This window comes from Meles meles, chromosome 8 (assembly GCF_922984935.1).
Source record: "Meles meles chromosome 8, mMelMel3.1 paternal haplotype, whole genome shotgun sequence".
In the NCBI taxonomy this organism is placed as follows: Eukaryota; Metazoa; Chordata; class Mammalia; order Carnivora; family Mustelidae; genus Meles; species Meles meles.
In genome coordinates, this window is record NC_060073.1 from 15,040,497 (window position 1) to 15,055,956 (window position 15,460).

The 15,460-nt window shown below is 37.3% G+C and overlaps 2 protein-coding genes across 2 annotated transcripts; both read right to left on the minus strand.

Moving 5' to 3' along the window:
- Window positions 1-213: 213 nt before the first annotated feature.
- On the minus strand, window positions 214-1,218 carry LOC123947919 (olfactory receptor 5I1-like). Its single transcript, XM_046014237.1, has one exon. The coding sequence runs from the start codon at window positions 1,216-1,218 to the stop codon at window positions 214-216; it is 1,005 nt and encodes a 334-aa protein (XP_045870193.1).
- Window positions 1,219-8,986: 7,768 nt separating this feature from the next.
- On the minus strand, window positions 8,987-12,055 carry LOC123948604 (olfactory receptor 5L1-like). The gene is made up of 2 exons (XM_046015807.1): window positions 11,147-12,055; window positions 8,987-9,028 (listed from the first exon to the last, which is right to left on the minus strand). Exons 1-2 carry the CDS (start codon window positions 12,053-12,055, stop codon window positions 8,987-8,989), a joined length of 951 nt encoding a protein of 316 aa, XP_045871763.1.
- Between the last annotated feature and the right edge of the window lie 3,405 nt (window positions 12,056-15,460).

Sequence of the window (15,460 nt, forward strand, 5' to 3'; positions counted from 1 at the left end):
TAAATCTATTCCTGGAATATATATTAAAAATGTCAACTTTAAAATAATAAAGAGAGACATAATATAGATAATGTGACAGACTCTGTACTGATGTCATGCTTTGGCCCTATTCTGTAATTGAGACCTCATTACTCACAGATTTGGGGTACAACCATTTTAAACTGACTTTTCCTGACATTGTTGAAAAGTTGTCAGGCTCAGTTTCATTCTTCCTTAAGAAAACAATTTTCGGCTGATCATTTTCCTAAAGGATTTTTTGACATCTTTGTTCCTTAGACTGTAAATTAGGGGATTCAACATAGGTATAATCAATGTGTAGAACACAGAGGTCACTTTGTCAATATCCAGTGAATGACCAGTGCTGGGGCGCAAATAAATAAAAATGAGGGTACCATGGTAAATGATGACTATGGTCAGATGGGAGGCACAAGTGGAAAACCCTTTTCTTCTTCCTTCAGCAGAACCTGTTTTAAGAATAGCTGCTATGATGCAGACGTAAGAGAGAAGGACTGCTAGAAGACAGATAGCTTCCACCAAACCAGCGAAGACTACCAGAATAATGTCATGCATGTAAGTATCAGAGCAGGACAGAGAGAAGAGTGGGGAGATATCACAGAAGAAATGGTTAATTTCTTTGGAGCAGAAAGACAGATGAAAGGTATTAGTAGTGTGAATAATTGAGCTCATGGTACCTCCCAAAAATGCTCCAAGGGCAAGCTGGCAGCAAATCTTTTTGGACATAATAACTGTATAAAGCAGTGGATTGCAGATTGCTATGTACCGGTCATAAGCCATGGCAGCCAAGAGGAAAGATTCTGTATCAACCAAAGAGCAGAAAAAATATAATTGTGAAGCACAGCCCTTATAAGAAATGGTCTTTTTATCGGAAGCCAAGTCCACAAGTAATTTGGGGGCAATTACAGAAGAGTAGCATGCATCTATGAATGATAATACGCAGAGGAAAAAGTACATCGGAGTGTGCAAGTGGGAACTGGTTGTGATTAATAACATCATCCCAAAGTTCCCCATGAGGGTAACAGAGTAGATAAAAAGAAACACAGCAAAAAGAATCCTCCAAAGTTCTGGATGGTCACTAAATCCCAAGAGAAAAAACTCAGTCTTCACAGTGTGGTTCCCAATCTCCATTCTCTGCAGTGCCCTTGGACTTCTGAAGTTGTGGCACAGCAATGATGGCAATATTAATAGCAACCTCAGCATTCACTAAAAAAGAACTAAAACAGTGAACATGGATACAAGAGGAATTCCACATCCACTTGGGCATCCGTGTAACAGCTAGGAACATCTACAGCTAGGACAGAGTTATGCATTTCAAATTTTCAGATTTTAAATTTTTAAAAAGATTTAATTATTTGAGAGAGAGATAATGAGAGAGAGCATGAACAGCAGGAAGAAGCAGAGGGAGAGGGGGAAAGCAGACTCCCCATTGAGCAGGGAGCCCAAGGCAAGGCTCAATTCTAGGTCTGGGATCATGACCTGAGCCAAAAGCAGATGCTCAACTGACTGAGTCACCCAAGTACCCCAGATTTTCAACTTTTTATTAAATTGACAATGCATCAGTTGTCTTGCTTAAAACTATTGTGTTCCACAATGAACACTGTTATGCTGAAAATAAAGAAATTAAAAAAATGAATTAAAAAAAACAAAAAAAAACTATTGTTTTCCATAGAGACACCACCATCAAATGAGTTGTTGAACTCCACTTTTATCAACTTTCTCACCTTCCACCAATGTCAAGTAAGGTTGGTTAACCACATGGTTATATAACAAACTGAATAAATAACCTCTATCCCCACTTGTGTTGTTTTTATTTTCACAACAGACAGCATTACTGGTCCAGGTGAACCCTCATGTAGGTAGAGGAGCAGAAGTTATACGTTTCTCACCTTGAGATGTGGTTTAACCTCTGAGGAACAAAAGAACTGCTGTGAGTTGTTTGAAATCCACTGATAAAATAGAAAGGAGAAAGGTTCTGCATTAGTTATAAAAGTCACTGAATCCCAGCTCCATTTCTCGGAAGTTGTGAGACCTCGGTCAGGCCAAAGGACCACCGAGTTTCATTCCGTCATATATGAGAGTGATAGTACCTTTCCCATCAAACTGCAAGTGTTAAATGAATGTCCTTCTACAGATTCAACCTCCTCACCATCTTGTCCTTTTGTGGTTCTAAAGCTGAAAGCATAGCAATTCTGAGTCAATCCAGACATCTGTTTTATTTTTCTGGTATTCAAGCTATGGATTAAAACTAGAGAAATCCTCATGCCCACAAATGTGTTAAATTCAATCTAGGCAATGAGAAGATGATATCCAGGAATGTTTCCATGCCCTCCACAGTGAAAACTTATAAAAGATGTTGAAAAGCCTCATCTACCTACTTTACCTTTCTGCCTTTCATTGTCTTTGCTCTGGTTTAGAAAGCTGTTGGACAACCAATAACAACACAAGCGGTACTTGTCTACAGTTATGCACACTTAATCCAGTGAGATAATTGATTCCCCTCCCTCCTGTGGAAAAAGCCAGTTTTGTATCTATTTATATATTTATTTGTAAATTCTTGTTCTATAATTCTTTGCATTGTCTTTTATACCAGTTGGAACAGTTGAGTGAATTAATGAATAAATGAAGTAAAATCACTGACATGGTTTCTTCTTATATTTGTATAAAAGTTAGACATATATATTGTATATATGGTTGAATAAATTGTTCTTTACCATTGCATATCACACATGGTTGAATAAATTATTCTTTACTGTTGCATATCACACACAACTATTTTTCTCCTTTAATCACTATTATAAACCTTCATAATTCTTCCTAGGTTTCATTCTGTGACCTTCTTCTCACTGCTAGAAGAAGATTTCTGTCTCGTAGAGAAAAATATCAAGTAACAAGTATGTGTTCAACTTTCTCATCAAGTCATCATATAAACATTTAGGCTCATCAGTGACCTCCTCTCTCCCTTCCTTTCCATGCTCCTCCTCTATCAGGTTAATCCTTTCTTTCTTTTTTTTTTTAAGATTTTGTTTATTTATTTGACACACACAGAGAGAGAGAGAGAGAGAGCACAAGTAGGCAGAGAGGCAGGCAGAGAGAGAGGGGAAAGCAGGCTCCCCACTGAGCAGAGTGATCAATGTGGGGCTCAATCCCAGGACCCTGAGATCATGACCTGAGCCAAAGGCAGAGACTTAACCTACTGAGTCACCCAGGTGCCCCGAGGTTAATCCTTGCAACTGTGCACCCAATTCTGACCATCTATATCAGTTAATATATTTATACTATTACTACTAATGTCTCCTTCATAAACTTGCAACATGTACCATTGAAGTCAATCTCATCTTTAAAAATATTACTCTGTATCTATTTCTATTTATTCTTTTTTATTTTATGCCAAAATTTTCTTACAGACATCTACACCGATTTCCACTTTCTCACTTCAGCCTACTGATATAGGATTTTATGCCAACAACTTAAAACCTTTTTTGTTTCAATCCCAAACTACACCCTCACTGTCAAATCCAAAGATTTTTTTGTTAGGTAGTGAACTTTATTTCTCCACTCCATGTAAGAGCTTTGACCTCTCCTTTCTTCTTAAAACCCCCTTCTCTTATGGCTTCTATATACCTCTCTTGATTTCAGTACTAATGTTGATATACCCCTACTTAGCCTCCTTCATACATTGTGGCACTTTCCTAGGGCTTCATTCTCAACCTGCTTCTCTCCTCACCATGCAAACTTTCCCTACATTTTCTGTGCCTTTTCTTACAATACTAAGTATACAGTGATAGTTTCCATGTACCCATTCCAAAAGCATCTGTCCAACTAAAGTGAAAGATCAAATAAGCATGTGTACATTTCAGCATGCTTAAAACAAAATGTAATTACTGTCACTTCCTACAATGTATGCCTTTTCTTTCTTTTTTAAATTTTTTTAATGTTTTATTTATTTCTTATTTTTTTATAAACATATAATGTATTTTTATCCCCAGGGGTACAGGTCTGTGAATCATCAGGTTTACACACTTCACAGCACTCTCCATAGCACATACCCTCCTCAATGTCCATAACCCCCCTCCCCCTCTCCTAACACCCCTCCCCACCAGCAACCCCCAGTTTGTTTTGTGAGATTAAGAGTGACTTATGGTTTGTCTCCCTCCCAATCCCATCTTGTTTCATTTACGTATGCCTTTTCTATGATCCCTATCTTTGTATACATCTCTACCACCTCCATTGCTAGTCCAAATAAGAAACAACCTCTAGCTCAAAACTGAACAAGAGCCATTGATTCAATCTGTGAAATGTGGCAAATATCCAATGTCTCCTTGTCATCACACTGTAAGAGTCACCTGTATAAAACAGATTTTGTAATGTGTTTCCTTCTTCTTTAACCCTTAAATTATTCCCTGTTCCTTACAAGCTCAGTATTTAAATACACTCAGTTTTCATATATATTCCCATTTTTATCTCCTATATTCCATCTCATTCCAAATACTTTGTCTCAAAAAAAGTGTTAATTGGAGAAAGAAGCATCTCAGATTTACTAGTCAACTATTTGGAACTCTCCTTTCCTGAAATATATATGGCATCCTCCTTAGAAAATATCAACTCTCATTGAGTGACAGCCCATCTGTTCCTGTTCTTGAATATGAGAGGCAAAATTGTAGATCGACCTAAAAGTGGAACAATGGCCACTGCTAGCAAGGCAAAAGAAAAAAAATATATATATATACATATGTACATATGTATTATGTACATATGTACATATATATATATATGTATATATATATATATATACAGTGGCTAGAAAGGCAAAGGTGGATGAAAATGTTTCTTTGTTGTGCCATTCACTTTCTTGCAAATTATGAAAAATGATTATCAAAAAGTAGGCATGAAAGAGAGAGGCTCCTCTTTAGGAGAATCCTTAAATAAGCTTGGGTTCTGAGCCATGGAGAACAACCACATTTTTGCTGAAGTTATTTTCTACCAAATCTTTAATTTCTTTTTTCTTGTTTTTTTTTCTTTTAAAGATTTTTTTTATTTATTTATTTTTTCATTTTATTTATTTTTTCAGTGTAACAGTATTCATTCTTTTTGCACAACACCCAGTGCTCCATGCAAAACGTGCCCTCCCCATTACCCACCACCTGTTCCCCCAACCTCCCACCCCTGACCCTTCAAAACCCTCAGGTTGCCCCAACCTCCCACCCCTGACCCTTCAAAACCCTCAGGTTGTTTTTCAGAGTACATAGTCTCTTATGGTTCGCCTCCCCTCCCCAATGTCCATAGCCCGCTCCCCCTCTCCCAATCCCACCTCCCCCCAGCAACCCCCAGTTTGTTTTGTGAGATTAAGAGTCATTTATGGTTTGTCTCCCTCCCAATCCCATCTTGTTTCATTTACTAAAGATTTTATTTATTTATTTGTCAGAGAGAGATTGCAGAAGCACAGAGAGCTGCAGGCAGAACAGGCAGAGCAGGGAGAGGGAGAAGCAGACTCCCTGTTGAGCAAAGATCCTGATGTGGGACTCAATCCTAGGACTTTGGGATCATGACCTGAAGGGAAGGTAGACGCTTAACCGACTGAATCAACCAGGCATCCCAAATCCTTAATTTCTAATCATAGAAATAGAGGTACTGAAAAAATCCATTTATATAGAGAATATTTACTTGTAATAATCTTTCAAAGATGTCATATGCTTTAAGACCAAAAAAGGCTTTCAGAATTGAAACATGAAATATGAAAATCAATGGAACAATAGAAGAGGAAAGGAATACAAGAAAAAAAAATTAGGAAGAGTCCAAAGAGGAGTCAAATAATCTGTTCTTCTATGTAACTGGCAGATGAGAATGAAAATGAACTCTAAAAGTGTTTAGCAAAATTACCTATTCCTGTAGTCACTTTTCTATAGTGAGCCCTAGTCCCTACCTTTGTAAACCATTCTTTTTCTGTTCCCTCAAATCCACTCCCTCAACCCTACCCCAGTCCTGTCACCTGTGTATTGATAACTGCTCATATCAACACATAACCAGATGACAGAATAAATGATATGATATACAAATTGGGTGAGCCTTGATTTTATATCTCAGTCTGCTTAACTTAAAAAAAAAATACGCAATGAACCCTGTGGTTATAGTTAGATTTTTTAATCTGAGTCCAATAATACTAAAAGTTGTCTTAAAGAATATCATCCATTAGCGGCACCTGGGTGGCTCAGTGGGTTAAAGTCTCTGCCTTTGGCTTAGGTCATGATTCCAGCGTCCTGAGATCGAGCCCTGTGTTGGGCTCTCTGCTCAGCGGGGAGCCTGCTTCCTCCTTCCTCTCTGCCTACTTGTGATCTCTCTCTCTCTCTCTGTCAAATAAGTAAATAAAATCTTTAAAAAAAAAAAAGAATATCATCCATTAAATGCGCTTTTTTTGTTGGTGGTGGTGTGTTTGTTGGGCATGCCTTGAGAATTAAAACCTGTGTTATGCTGGGCACATGTATTCTCAAAATATCAGTTTCCTGAATGTTAAATAAATAATTATAAGATGAGCACTTAAAATCTTGCCCAACTCTGATATCCCAGGATTATGTGAAGAGCACTTACCAGATTACTATCTTTCATTTACCTTCTTATGAGACGGTTGTCGGCATCAATTCATTTTTCACTCAAAAAATCAGTGTTGACAGCTAAATATTTAAAAAATTAACCCATTGCAACATTTTCCATAATCCATTTGGCCAGTTCTTTTGCATTCATAAAAGAAACCTGTGCCTCCCTTAGGAAGGTAGTGGTTCCTTAAGATAATGTGGGACCTTTTATACTTGCCTAGAGTCTTTTGAGGTTAGCTTCCAGAGCTCACCTAGGATCCCAGGAATTCACAATCTGATATGAAAATCCCAGTGGGAAAAGATACATGAGCAATTAAATAGTTCTATGAGGAATTGATTAAAAACAAAATGAAACGATGCAATATGTTTTTATACATCTTAAAGATGTCTCAAAGAAAAATATATTTTTAGTTTTGAAATGGTAGCTTATTATATACAAAACTAGATTGTGTTATTTGCTGTCTAATTTGATTTAACTAGCTTAGAGCAATTTATCAAACTATCAGAGTAGTATTCTATGTGATAGGATAATAGAATAACTAGAAAGAAGCAAAAATATATCTATCTGGCTGTTGAGAATTAGAAGACCTTGAAAATCAAACGTCAGTGGAAAACCAAGAATGAATGAAGCTAATGACTCTGATAGGTGCTATGTGTGGATCTATTACACGTGGAATTCTGGCCATCCAAGGCCAGCATAGATCAGAGAATATTTCTTTAATAAATGCATCTCTTAGGTGTATCTGGCTTGGCTCAGTTGAAGAACATGCAACTCTGCAACATGCAACTTGAGCCCCATGTTGGGAATAGAGACTCGTTAAATAAATAAACTTAAAAAAATACATATACTCTGTGAATTTGTATGCCAGGTGGTAAAACAGAAAAGAGGATAATTTGCACTACACATTTAAGAAGTTTGTCAGGTACAGAATAGTGAATGAGAGAAGGTAAAAGAAACAGCATAAGCAGTTACATAAAGATTGGAAAGTGTGTGACATAATTGCAGACCTGAAAATGAGATTTAGAGAAATGTGTTGCCTCATGAAGAGAGATAATGCTAGGGGTGTGTGTGTGTGTGTGTGTGTGTGTGTGTGTGTGTGAGATATACCTTGACCAAGTGTGCCAAGGTGGAAAAACTCTGTTCCAGTTGGAGGACCAAAGGAGAAAGGTGTTTACTTTACCTTCATCTTAAAATTCAAAGTCCCGTGTGTGATGTGGGAAATTTACTCCACTTAGAACGTTTGAAAAGCAATACAGAACCATATTTTCATCAAACTCACAATATAACTCCATTCTATTCTATTAGTCAATATTTATTCATTTATTAAATAAATAACGAGTAGCTGTCTTTGCTGGAATATTTTTAAGTAACTCTTGCCCTCAAAGATGTCTTTTTTTTTTTTTAAATTAACATGTAATTTTTTTTTCAGGGGGTAAATGTCTGTGAATCATCAGTCTTACACAATTCATAGCACTCACCATAGTACATACCCTCCCCAATGTCCATATCAAAAATCTTTTTTTTTTTTTTTAAGATTTTTATTTATTGGGACGCCTGGGTGGCTCAGTTGGTTAAGCGACTGCCTTCTACTTGGGTCATGATCCTGGAGTCCAGGCATGGAGTCCCATATCGGTCTCCCTGCTCGGCAGGGAGTCTGCTTCTCCCTCTGACCTTCCCACTTCTCATGCTCGCACTCTCTTTCTCAATAAATAAATTTTTTAACAAATCTTAAAAAAAAGATTTTTATTTATTTATTTGACAGACAGAGATCACAAGCAGGCAGAGAGGCAGGCAGAGAGAGGAGGGAAGCAGGCTCCCCGCTGAGCAGAAAGCCCGATATGGGGCTCGATCTCAGGACACTGAGATCATAACCTGAGCTGAAGGCAGAGGCTTAACCTCCTGAGCCACCCAGGCGCCCCTTAAAGATGTCTTTCTAAGAAACATTAGGAAGAATGAATTTCATAAGCCAGGTTTGTGCAGTTCTTTTGTTTTTATGTTTAATTTCAGGGATAACCCTGAGGCTGACAGCACATCTCCAGTTTATATTTAAGGGACTCGAGGTGAAGCAAGTTTAACTCTCTTCCTCAAAATCAGTCTTTAAGCTCCGAACCTGGCCCCCGCTATTTAAAAATCCAATGTCCGTCATACTTCACTAAAGCATCAAGGACCTATGTTACTTTAAATAACCCATCCCAATAAAAATATAAACAGTAACAAATATAAAATGAAATCCTAAGAAAGTAAGAAAACAACGTGTTAACAGTGCAAGGATACAGGAAAAATAAATCATACTTTGGCCTTTAAAAGGTGGGTGTGTTAAGTTTGAAAATGGACCTTTATATATATCAAGCTCTAATACATGGAACCTGTAGATGCCATGCTATTTGGAGGAAGGGTGTTTACATGTGATTAGGGTAAGGATCTTGATATCAGGAGATTATTTTAGATTATCTGAGTGCTGCATATGCCTTCACAGATGACCTTATACAAGAGAAGGAGACTAAGGGCACCTGGGTGACTCAGTCAATTAAGTGTCTGCCTTTGGCTCAGGTCATGATCCCAGGGTCCAGGGATGGAGCCCCATGTCTGGCTCCTTGTCCAGTAGGGAGCCTCTTTCTTCCTCTCCTTCTGCCACTCCCCCTATTGTTCGCTCTCTCTCTGTAAAATAAGTAAATAAAGTCTTAAAAAAAAAAAAAAAAAAGGAGGGAGGCTATTTCTCTCACACACACACACACACACACACACACACACACACACACACGTGCGCATGCGTGGGTGTATTGCGAGAAAGGTAGGAAAGATGAAGAGTAGAGAAGTTTGAAGATGCCGGTCTTAAAGACTGAAATAATACAACCACAAATCAAAGAATGCCTGTGGTCCCCACAAACTGAAAAGATAAGGGAAAGTGTTGTCCCTGACAACCTCCTGTGGGAGTATGGCTCAGCTGACACCTTAATTTTGGCCCAGTGACACTGATTTCAAATTTCTGCCCTTAGAACTGTAAGAGAATAAAGTTTATTGTAATAAGCCAATAAATGCATAGTATTTTTTTTAGAAGCCATGGGAAATTAATGCAATCAATAGGTTTAGAATACAATAGGTTTAAAAATATAATAAATGCCTAAAATAGTATCAGGTAAAACAAAAGAAAAATAATTAACAAAACCACAGAAACTTAAGAAAAGTAAACCATCAAATACACGATCTACTCATTTATTAAGAAATAAGATAGAATAGAGAACAAAAGGTAAAACTAAAAGTAACAATAATAAGATCAGCAAATACATTATTAATCACTTATAATGTACCACATATAGTGGCAAGAATTTAAGATACATCATTTAATTTTCATGCAAATCTCATTAGAAAATTAGAGTATTATCTCTACCTTGTAGACCAAAAGGTTTTTTTTTTGTTTTTTTTTTTAAAGATTTTATTTATTTATTCGACAGACAGAGATCACAAGTTAGGCAGAGAGAGAGGAGGAAGCACTCTCCCCGCAGAGCAGAGAGCCCGATGCGGGGCTCGATCCCAGGACCCCGAGATCACAACCCGAGCCGAAGGCAGCGGCTTAGTCCACTGAGCCACCCAGGCGCCCCCAAAAGGTTTTTTTTTTAAGTTATTTATTTTTTTATTGAATTATACTCAACATACAATGTTATATTAGTTTTAGGGGCACAATGTCATGATTTGACTATTCCTGTGCATCACACAGTGTGCACCTTGGGAAGTGTGGTTATCATCTGTCACCACACAACATTATTACAATGCTATTATCTGTTTTTCCTTTGCTGTACTTTTCAACCCTCTGACTTATTTATTTTATAACTCGAAGCTTGTGCTTTTTTTAAAAAATATTTTATTTATTTGACAGAGAGAAATCACAACTAGGCAAAGAGGCAGGCAGAGAGATGAGGAAGAAGGCTCCCTGCAGAGCAGAGAGCCTGAAGAGGGGCTTGATCCCAGAACCCTGGGATCAGGACCTAAGCTGAAGGCAGAGGCTTTAACCCACTGAGCCACCCAGGTGCCCCAAGTTTGTGCTTCTTAATCCCCCTGAAAGAAGTTTTAAAAATCTTAAAATTATAATATTGCAAAGGAAAAACAATAATTAAAGAGTGAATAAAAATACACAGAAAATGTAAAAAAATGAAATTAATTTAGTTAAAAAGTTGCATCTCTAAAGATGATGAAAAGACATGTCTATCAATGTGTACTTTGTGAGAAATGTAATGGTTTTCTCAAAGTAAGATATCAAGTCTAACAATACCATCCCAAACCCATTCAAAGTAATTAGACATTTAAGAAGAGCAGAAAAGGCAACAAGTGCAATCGAATTATCCATAAAGAGATAACATATGGCTTAATAAGATAAGCAACTAGAAAGGAAAAAGCTTGCCTAGGCCCCCAGGTCGTAAAATCCTTCCTTACTTTACTTTTTGTTCGCATCCACTCAAAATCAGCCACTCATTAAAATTCTCTGATGAAACTCTGAATCTAGTTAAGAAAATAATTTTTCAAAAGGTAGTCTAGATCCCAGTACTTTCTTGAGAGCTGCTTTCACATCCTTGTTCCTCAAGCTGTAGATGAGGGGGTTCAGCATAGGAATCACTATGGTGTAGAACACCGTGGCCACCTTGTCAGTATCCACACTGTTGCCAGAACTGGGCCGGCAATAAATGAAAAGAATAGTTCCATGGAAGACAAGGATGGCTGTGAGGTGGGAGGCACAGGTGGAAAAGGCTTTGTGCCTTCCCTCTGCAGAGCGCATCCTCAGGATGGTGATGAGAATCAGCAAGTAGGAGGTGAAGATGATCACAATGGTGATGATCTCATTGGCAGTGGCCACAATGAACACCATGAGTTCATTAACAGAGACATCAGAGCAAGCAAGTGATAAGAGAGGGGGTAGATCACAAAAGAAGTGGTTAATCACATTTGATCTATAGGATGGGATCTCAAGAGCTAAACACAAGTGGATCAGAGAACATATTATCCCATAGAGATAGCAGCAAAACACCAGCTCTATACAGAGATTCTGGGACATGGTGACAGTGTACAGCAGTGGGTTGCAGATGGCCACAAAGCGGTCATAGGCCATCACAGCCAGCAGGAAGACCTCAGTGATTGCAAAGGAACAAAACAAGTAGAATTGCACCATGCATCCCAGGAAGGAGATGGCTTTGTCCCTGTATAAGATATTGGACAGCATCTTTGGCACGATGATCGTGGAGTAGCAAAAATCCACAAAGGACAAGTGGCTGAGGAAAAAGTACATGGGAGTGTGAAGGTGAGAGCTGACCTGAATCACTGCAATCATGCCTAGATTTCCCAAAATCGTGACTCCATAGATGAGAAGGAACAGCAGGAAGAGGAAGACTTTCAGCTCAGGGACATCTGTTAATCCAAGAAGGATGAACTCAGTCATGGAGGTGCAGTTCTCCTCCTTCATTTCTGCCACGTGTCAGGCTTAGGAAAACAAACGTTAAATTTGTGTTTCTTCTAAAAAGGGAGTAAAAACAGATTAATAATAACTTCAAAAAATATAGCATTGATAGCAAATATTATAGTTATAAGAATTAACAAAAACACAGTTGTCAAATAATTCAAAATGTTAAATGTCTCAGTAGATCCCACTGATCAAAACTGACTCTAGCATCAACAGAAGCATTAAAAAAAAGAAGCATTAAAAAACGTAAATGATTCCCACATTCACAATACATTGAGATGATTAACTAAGTTTGGTTGTCTCATCAAGATTAAAATAGAGTCAATGATTTTCAAAGCCACACAGAAATGAACCTCTGTTCTCTGAAAACCCTTAAGAACCTTGGCCATCACAGTAGCACCTACTGTGAGTCTATAAAACATATACTTTTTTCCTTTCATTGAGTCTCTCAGGAACATGTATTTGAAGCAAAGTTTTTTAACATTCCATTTTTAGGGATAAATTTTTTGAGGTCTGCAGCTCACAAAATACTTCTAGATTTCAAATTATGAGCCAAGAGATTTAAAATATAGACTGAAAATGAAAATTTTACACCAAACTAACAGAGTGGTTCAATTATCATAGCAATAATCTACAACAATAAAGTCTTAATCCTGAGAAAAGTAAAAACTATATTTTTATGAGAGATTTCATTCTTAATAAAAGTTAGAGAAATATTTCATCACCTTAATAAAATTGTGAAAAACTAATCAAACTCTACATTTAAGTATTGTTAATAATATTAAAATGGAAAATGTTAATGATAAATAATAGAGCAATTATTAAATTACAATGTGTCATATCTAGGAGAGAAAATTATCATGCTGATGGTTAATTTAAAAAAAAAAAAAAGAAACGAGATACCAAATAGTCTATTTGGTGTATATATGTAGATGTATATAAAGATGTACGTAGAGAGGTAGGAATACATCAAATAGGTCTGTTACCAATTTGACTATAACTGAAATATTCATCCTTTACCCACACCAAAGAGAGGTGCCTGAAAACTCTCTCAAGTTCTCTAAGCAGCTGGCTGGGAAAAGTGGTTCTTTAGTCTACTCAATACAGTGGGATCCACCAGTGAGAACTTTCCTTAAAGAAAAGGCCAATAGACATGGAAGGGTTCTATTCTCTGCCCTCCCTTCTAAAGAGCAGGAGGAGGATATGTGTGTCCTCTACACCTACGTGAAATGAAAACTGAGTGAAGAGTTTCTGGACTAGAAGAATAACTTGGTACTTTCTCCATGTACTGAACTACCTTTAAAGAAGTAGAAGCATATCACTTTCCTGAGGTCATTTTTTTTCATCATCCAGCCAAGAACAGAGATTAAAAAAACCAAAAGCAAAACTAAACAAAATACCTGAGTTATTTGCCTGCTTCCCAGTTAAACAGGAGAGTCAACTTGCTAAATTTTTTTCCGAATGTTCCAGGCTGTTGATAAGAAACTATTTCATGGGAACGTCTAAACAACTCCACAAGAATTAATCTCATTTTCTGAGCAGAGTGAGTTCACAGGTCTTGACTATCTGTGAACAGTGTGGTGGGCAGGTCACTGGAACCCTCAGTATTAGCCTGACAATGAAGGAACCTCTCCATGATCATAAATTCTTGATTTCATCACAGAAACTGGTCTGAAAAAAAAATGTTAACAAGAAACAGAAAGAGAATGAATGAAGAGGGTTACCATTTGTTTATTCTATTCTTTCATACACATTTTTGATGTTATAAAGAAAATTGTTCTAAATTCACCATTAAGTGCTTCTAAATACTAAACCACAAAAAGCTTTTCAAATAGTAATTGCACAGGAATCTATTATTATTATCTAATTAAAATACAGGTGAGTTTGACACATGTTTAAAATAATTGTTGACAGGGAACATAAATTCATGTTTATTTTCAGGTAACCAGAATCTAGCTCAGCTTACAGACCTGAGTAACAGACATTTTCTCCCTTGTGCAGAAGATGTTAAGACATGTAGAGCAGACTGAGACTTATCCTGTAATATAAGCTCCTGGGAATTGGGCTCCTTAGGCCCCCAAACAATTACTAATCCTTATGGTATAACAAAATATATAAAAATTAAAGTGAGACTACATTTCATGTAACCTACCTAGTAATTAATCTTTATGACATATCATCAGGAAATCTATTTTTTAAATTATCCCAATTTGGGAAATGACTGTTTAAAACCAAATATGCCCCCTCCCAGCGTTCATGGTGTTATGTGATATTAAGTCTAAGTGTCATATGTGTGGGACATAGCTATAAGGCCATAATAAAATAGCATGAGTATGTCTTCCTTTCTATTTTTTTTAAGATTTTATTTATCCATTTAACAGAGATCACAAGTAGGCAAAGAGGCAGAGAGAGGGTGGGGGAAGCAGGCTTCCTATTGGGCAGAGAGTCAGATGTGGGACTCCATCCCAGGACCCTAGGATCATGACCTGAGGCGAAGGCAGAGGCTTTAACCCACTGAGCCACCCAGGCTCCCCTTCTTCCTTTCTAATATCATGATAGAATCCCTTAGTTTATTCCTATAGGGCATAGTGACAAATATCATATCAGAATTCCTTTAAATACCATAAAATTAAAGACACTATTGGTCAGAAAACTATAGAATAGATAGCACTTGTTGCGTCTTTGCTAGGTGTTGGAAATTCTTCTAAATATTATGTAAGTATTAATTCCTTTTAGTTTCCTAGTAACAAGACAGGACACAGTTCTGGGTTTCATGCTTCTCTTTCAAAGACACAGACAGTGGCTACTTGGATCAACTCCAAATAAATAGCCAGTAAAAGCAATTACAGCCCTCTGATTTTTCCATTCATAGGAATGTATGGGGGGGGGGGGGAACAAGCCAGAGAGATTTCTGAGGTTGCATGTTTTCAGTGCATGTCCAGTGCTGGAAGCCATTGAAAGGGACTACATCAATTATCTCGTCTAGATGTGTTCTTCTGACTTTATAATATCAATCTAGGCCACAGGATTTTATTTGTTTCTGTGTATCACTGGCTGTACACATACATTTTTAAAGGTATATGTAATCAACAAGTAATCTCAAGTAAATAAATTTGTACACTCTCAACTACCACATAATATGTTCCTAAAATTGCTGTGCCAAAGATAACACCCAAGTTTGAGGAGACATTCCCTTTGGTTCTCCATTCCCAAATCACGTGTCACAATTAACAAAAGAGAAGACAAGCTCTCACCAACTATCCTTTTTTGAGATGCCCCATGAGTAGAAATCTGTGGGGCAAAAGAAAGAAAGAGCTGTGATTATTGGTGTTCTTAAGGCCATTTTTCATGTTTTAGTTCTTCATTCAGGGACCTGCAACTTATGACATGCATCTCTCCCTCTTTCCA